The 6,468-nt window shown below is 36.3% G+C and overlaps 1 protein-coding gene across 3 annotated transcripts; it reads right to left on the bottom strand.

Annotated features, from left to right (window-relative positions):
* Positions 1 to 2,627: 2,627 nt before the first annotated feature.
* On the bottom strand, positions 2,628 to 6,341 carry LOC111480444 (EIN3-binding F-box protein 1-like). Of its 3 annotated transcripts, none has more exons than XR_002717840.1 (3): positions 6,015 to 6,340; positions 3,290 to 5,284; positions 2,628 to 3,189 (listed from the first exon to the last, which is right to left on the bottom strand). XR_002717840.1 is itself a non-coding variant. In XM_023125482.1 (3 exons), the coding sequence occupies exons 1-3, from the start codon at positions 6,037 to 6,039 to the stop codon at positions 3,159 to 3,161; spliced, it is 1,920 nt and encodes a 639-aa protein (XP_022981250.1). In that variant the 5' UTR covers positions 6,040 to 6,341; the 3' UTR covers positions 2,628 to 3,158. The 3 variants fall into 3 exon arrangements, 2 of the variants coding, with proteins under 2 accessions (XP_022981250.1, XP_022981251.1); XM_023125482.1 differs by having other exon boundaries at positions 3,421 to 5,284; positions 6,015 to 6,341; XM_023125483.1 differs by having other exon boundaries at positions 2,628 to 5,284.
* Between the last annotated feature and the right edge of the window lie 127 nt (positions 6,342 to 6,468).

Here is a 6,468-nt window from a genome sequence, read left to right as displayed (position 1 = left end):
TTTTTTTTTTTTTTTTTTTTTTTTTTTTTTTTTTTTTTTTTTTTTTTTTTTTTTTTTTTTTTTTTTTTTTTTTTTTTTTTTTTTGTGCTTCTAATGGGAATTTTTTCTTGAGTTTCTTCATAATCCCTTTGTTTGTGTTATAGATTTTTGTTGTGATATTTATCTGAACCCGAATACGAATGGTTCAAAGATGGGAAGAATTTTGTTTCATAATTCGAATGAGCTCTCAAAGTCGAATTTTAGTCTGATCATTGTGGGAAGCTGGCAGGTACAAAGATCCTCATGGATTTTTCCCCCACAAAAGTTACCTAATTTCTTATTATCTTTGTATTTCCAGGAATTATGCCATCTTAGATTCTAACTGCAGTCATTATATTTAAGTTCGAAAAAAGTTCAGAATTTTAGTTCCTATAGTTTATTAAAACTTAGAATTTAGTGTTATCATTTGATAAATCTTCATATAGTTTCTGTAGTTTGATAAAAATCCTCATGAATTTAGTCTATTTTTATACTTAGCCTGTACTTGATAATCTGTTTACGAGATAAGATAAGATCTTGAAAGCAGTGCACTTGATAATGAAATAAGATAGAAGAATTGAAAACAATTTCAAGCAATTATGATTATGATTTACGACCATATTTACTTGTCATGTGCTCTAGAACTTGAACAGTTGAATATGGAAGTTGAATGACTGTTTGTTTTAGTAACCTCTGCTTCATCTTGCATAAAAAAAAAAACTTAGCATATGAATCATTGAGATCCAATTGAATCGTGTAGTGGGAGTAGGAAACACTTTGATTTGAAACAGTTTGAAATGGAGTGTTACCCGTCACTAGAATCATATCAGTGGTTGACGAGGTCTCATTAGAGATTGCGGAGGAAGGTATGGACTCTTCGATTCTTGATTCTTAGGGGGCCTATCATTACTAGTACGGTGACAATGAGAAGATTATCGATGCTATTAATGGTTATATTTATGTCATGATCTCAAATTTCCTGTTGTCTAATGGTTCTTAAAGTTGGTCGATGATACTAATGGTTATATTTATGTCGTGATCTCAAATTTCCTATTGTCTAATGGTTCTTAGAGTTGGTTGTTGGTATTATGGTCGTTGTCTAATGGTTCTTAGAGTTGGTTGATGATACTAATGGTTATATTTATGCCATGATCTCAAATTTCATGTTGTCTAATTGTTCTTAGAGTTGGTCGTTGGTATTATGGAATAAGCTCTTATGGCTTGGGAGTAAAATCCTTGAGCATTCATTTTTCTCACTTGATCGACTTTTGATATAGATAATACACGTGATCTACGAGATACCTCTAATTCCTACAACTTGTATATTATGTTTTAACATGGTTGAGTTTCGTGATGATATGTTCTTTGAGTGCTCCTTTAGCAGTGATGTATAGGGAGATGTCTTATGTCGAGATTCCTCCACTCATGAAATCTTCTATTAGTTTACAAAACTTAACTAGATCTATCATATTATCAATGTCGTGCTTAGTAGTCATCGTGTTTAGAGGCTAGTCTAGTGTGCAAACATTTATTATACTTAGATGAAACTGGATTCTCATTTTTATGGTACAAGTACATTCCCTCGCTAAACTATTTTACTTCTTATCTAATCAAAACTTATTTGGTTGTTGCTTGTCTTGGATGAGTGGCCGTCTCAAATTCTTCCTCATTATGTGTTCTTTCATGACATCTATATCCTTAAATTTGTTTGAAGTCTCTTTTATTTACTTTTGTGCTCTGTTAAATTTGAGTTGTGAGATCCTCTTTTTTATGTATTTTCGCTATATATTATTTTTAGAGGGAAAAAATTAACTTAAAAGAGATAGACCTTTCTTTTCTTTTATAGAAAGAAATTTAGTAAGGGATAACAACAATGGTTCGGAACAAAAACCCCTTTTGTGGTTACAGAAATATTTCAAATAAATATCTACCGTCTTCATTTGTCTTTTATATGATATTTCGATGGATTAATTGAATTTGTTCAAAATATTATTATTGACAACTTTACTTTTGTTAAAAACGAAGAAAAATGTTGAGATCTTTTCTTACCCAACTTCTTATTCTTTCATTTGAACTCATTTTATTTATTTATCATTTTTTAAATATTTTTACATTTATATCATAGTGTTTGATATAAAAAGAAGATACAAATTATTTCTACCCACCCATATAAATTCTTTTAAAATATGTGACTAATTCACAAAAGTATGGGTATGTTATTAGTATTGATAGTGATTATCAAGCATTTCCTAACCATATCATTATTATTTTGGATATAATTTTGGTTCATATGATTAATTCAATGTTTGCAATTGAGGGGAGGTAGATGATATGTCAATTATTCAAAAGAAATCCAAATCTCAATTATTAACATAAAAATGGAGCTGTCCCACCTCTACATTTGCCTTTAATTATTGATGGTAGGAAGAAAAAAAAAAAAAAAGGATATATACAAAGGCATTATCAAATCAGTGCAAAACCCAAGTATAGATGACATGAGCATAGTTCGCTAATACTAATTTTTTGTCGAAATGAGCATAGTTCATCGATTGCTAAGATATATGTTCGGGTTTTACCTGATGTGAGCACAATTCACTAACTTCCTTATCTTGAATACAAAATGGACAACTTTTTTATTCTCAAATGTAAATATCATTACATAAAGAAAGACACAGACATACAACCACAAAGGGCAGGGATGTGAGGTTTTATTACATGTTTGAGGAGAGCTTGCATGTACAGTTCACCGAAGAGGGGGGAAAAAAAAAAAGAAAGAGGCACCGCAAACATTAGGGCTTGGCAATTGGAAAAAAAACAACCCAAATGGGTTGTGATAGCCAAAGCCTATGGAAACAGAAGGCACCATACTTTCACAACTGTACAAGCAACCGCACAATGACAACGACCCCTCCCTAACCCTTTCGAGGAAAATCCTACTAATAAACCAAAACCATGACACGCATAGTAATTTCTAGAACTAGACAACTAAAATATTAACCAGAGAAAGGAAAAACATGCACCTATGATGTGGCAAACTTCGAGGAGCGGGCGAATCCAGGCGTCGATACCTAGAGCCGACACAGATTCTGGTACCAATGTTCTTGGGGAAAACTGGCCATCCAAAGTGGTTCATCCCTCTACTAGGCAACAGATCTCCAAGGAGTTGAAGATCTGCAAAAAAAAAAAGAGAGGGAAATGACCATATACCCTGGAATAAAAGAACCAGAATTGTATTGGACTGGGATGATCGATCCTTGGTGATTGATTATACCCCAAAACTTAATGAACAGGCCGCCCCTGATCGGAGCAGCTGGCTAGAGCTATGGACATTCCCAGTCCGTCAAGTTACGGTCTGAATTCTTCGACTAGGTTCGTTATCAGTTTTATGAAAGAACGTCGCACCTCCATAGCTGCCCCACAAGCAGATCAACAGTGCTACTGCTGATTGCATTGCAGTGCTGGATGTTCAGACCCATAAGAGTCTCACCCAATTTTATTAAGTCTGCCAAGCTTTTATCAGATACGAATGAGCAACTAGAAACTGAAAAGATCTGTAGATTCAGTTGCGTGGAACGAGATAGAGCTGCAATCCCTGAATCTGTGATCGAACATTTTGAGACATCGAGATCACTTAATAACGGGCAGTTGTTTGCAATGGATGTCAAGATAGCATCGGTGATCTTCCTACAACCATTGAGATTAAGCATTTCGAGGGTCCAACCATGGCGCTTGATTATGGATGAAACCACTTTGTCGGTCAGGTTGACACAACCACTGACATTGATCTTCACCAAACCTGACTGACAGTTTTGAAGCCAAGCTAGAAACCCACAACTGTCAATTCCAACAAGTCCACTAAAATCCACATTCTGCAGCCGAGGACACAGCTTGCCCAGTAAAGCAAGGTTTCTGTTGCCAAAACCATGGCAGCTACGAAGGGTCAACGACCTCAAGGATCCGCTCGAGACTTGGATGGGCAATTCTGAGCTAATGTCCTTAATTCCCAAGCAGCTTATGAGAGAAAGTGCCTTCAAATTTGTACTGCAGTTCAAAAGAACACCAAAGAATCCAAATTGAGTAATCCTGTGGCACTCCTCCAATTGCAAGCACTCGAGCGACCTGGCAGCTTTCGTAAAAGCGACCAGACCATTGTCGGATAAAAATGAACATTTCCTTAGATAAAAATGCTTTAAGTTTGGAGTACCCTTTCCAACAGATTCAAGTCCCATGTCTGTTACTCCATTGCAGGAGGAGATTGTGAATGACTTCAACTTTTGTAGTCCATGACCATTGCCCATGACCCAGAACCCTTTCTCACTAAGGTTCTTTAGATCAGTGAGGGCAAGGTCGGTAACTGCCTTGCCATAATGCCCGATAACAGCGAGGGACACATCAGAAATGTTCAAAGCTTGAAGCTTCACCTTGTTCAAAGCACAAGTGTTCAAAGACAATAAACTGGCAATTCCTTGATCTCCAACAAGTGAGCAATCTTTAATCACGATAGACTTCAGCTTCGGGCAGTACTGCCCAATAGCTCGCATACTCTCATTTCCAATTCTTGCACAAGAATCTATGGTAATATCGGTCAACTTCCGGCAGTTTCTTGCTATCTCAATCACAGCCTTGTCAGATACAGCAGGACACTTACAGAGATCAAGCTTCTCTAATTGGAAAGAAACCTTGGCAATCTCACAAAGACCTTCGTCTCCAATGGACGACAGATTCCATAAAGAAAGAGCCCTCAGAGATTGACATCCACGAGAAATTGCCTTGAGTCCAAGGTCGGTCACCTTGCTGATTTGATTATTTCCACGGATCATGAGCTTGCCTAAACCTCCTCGACTTGCAGTTCCAACAGCAGTGGCAGCAAGCCTCAGATCTGTCGCATTCTTCCCTTCCAAACGTCTGGACAGATATCCATCACTCTCAATTTCAATGTCTTCAGCCTCCTTCGAGGCTGCCTCATCCTCAGACTTCAATTCGTGGCAAGATATAGTGCTCAAAAGCATGAGCCATTTTTTAGAAACGCTTGCACAGACACTCCTTTCTTTGCCACCAGGCAATCGTCTGAAGATCTCAAATAGGCACTCATCTGGAAGAATGTCGATAGAGACATTAGCCTTTGATCCAAACAGAAATGGAGCAGTGATGCGAGACCTCTTGCGAGGGGGAAAATAGAGATCAACATGGTGAGGAAGGGACAAGAATAAACTCGAGTCCTTAGGATTTGTGTACATCGAACTCCCAGGACAAAAGTCTTCACTACCTGAAATTTCAACAAGAAGTTAGATACATCGTTCCACTTCACAATTAAAATCCCTAGATCGAAATACAACTTGAAGTTCTAGATTTAATGATGGATTATCAATCATAATAGAAAAGACAAGAAGTAATCTTAGAAAAACTATTCTCTCCTAGTATAATATTTATTACTTATGTGCTACCTTGTTCTAATATTCAAATCTAAACGCAATCCTGAAAAGATCAAATTTACCCTAACCGGTATTAGGATGATTCGTTAACAAGACAAACATATCATTTAACAGGAAAAAACAATCTTCTATGTTTCTAAACTTGCCTAGAACCCTAAAAATATAACGTTTTGACTCGAGAAAAAGCAACAAACCGATCGATTCCTAAAATAACATCTGTCCTTGGATTGTTCGAGACAATAAAAACGGACGATCAACCTCAGAACACTAACCAATGACAAAAGACCACATCCATGCTCCCTCATAGTTCACAACCATGTATGATCTACCACTTGGCAAAGCGAGAAAAAAAAAATCATAACTAAACTAATAATCCAAAATTTTCCCTAGGAACCACAATTTCATCCAAACAATTTTTCACAGCCATACAAAACACAACAATAACATCTCAAAACCTCACCTAATACCACGATCCAAGTTCTAAACAACCTCCAATTCACAGACACAAAGGATACATCAAGAAAATCAAACATTAAAAAAAAAAAAAAAAAAGCATCAACATACCGGAATATTCGAAGAGCTTCGACATGAGTATAGCTCAAAAAATCCTGGGAAGTGGAATCTGCACGGATTGGCACCCAAAAACCCTCGAAAGAGAGCAAAAAGGAGAGCGGAAACGAAGAGGAAGAATAACAGCCAGACGAATTCAGCCTGAGATGGTGAATGCATGAGAGAAAAGCGAAGGCGAAGAAGATCGATCAAACCCTATGAGATAGGGAAAAAAATGGCGAAGAAGAACGAAGAAAAATGAAAGTCTTTGAGCGGTCCTGAAGCCGGCTTTATGGTGTTGGAGAGAGTTTCGGTACATGCACGTACACCTAATAAAAACCCAAGTGCAATGTTTTTGCTCATATTCTCCTTCTCCCACCATAATATATATATATATATATATATATATATATATATATATATATATATATATATATATATATATATATATATATATATATATATATAT

This window comes from Cucurbita maxima, unplaced genomic scaffold, assembly GCF_002738345.1.
Source record: "Cucurbita maxima cultivar Rimu unplaced genomic scaffold, Cmax_1.0 Cma_Scf00006, whole genome shotgun sequence".
In the NCBI taxonomy this organism is placed as follows: Eukaryota; Viridiplantae; Streptophyta; class Magnoliopsida; order Cucurbitales; family Cucurbitaceae; genus Cucurbita; species Cucurbita maxima.
Note: the sequence above shows the minus strand (reverse complement) of the source record. Positions and strands in the feature narration are given on the sequence as shown.

What these genes read in the sequence shown, in the direction of transcription:
- LOC111480444 (XM_023125482.1), bottom strand. Translation starts at nt 6,039, where the DNA reads ATGTCGAAGCTCTTCGAATATTCCG. An exon ending in GAAGCTCTTCGAATATTCCG is followed by an intron (nt 5,285 to 6,014) that starts GTATGTTGATGC and finishes TTGAAATTTCAG; the next exon opens with GTAGTGAAGACTTTTGTCCT. An exon ending in CTTGTGGGGCAGCTATGGAG is followed by an intron (nt 3,190 to 3,420) that starts GTGCGACGTTCT and finishes TTTTTTTTGCAG; the next exon opens with ATCTTCAACTCCTTGGAGAT.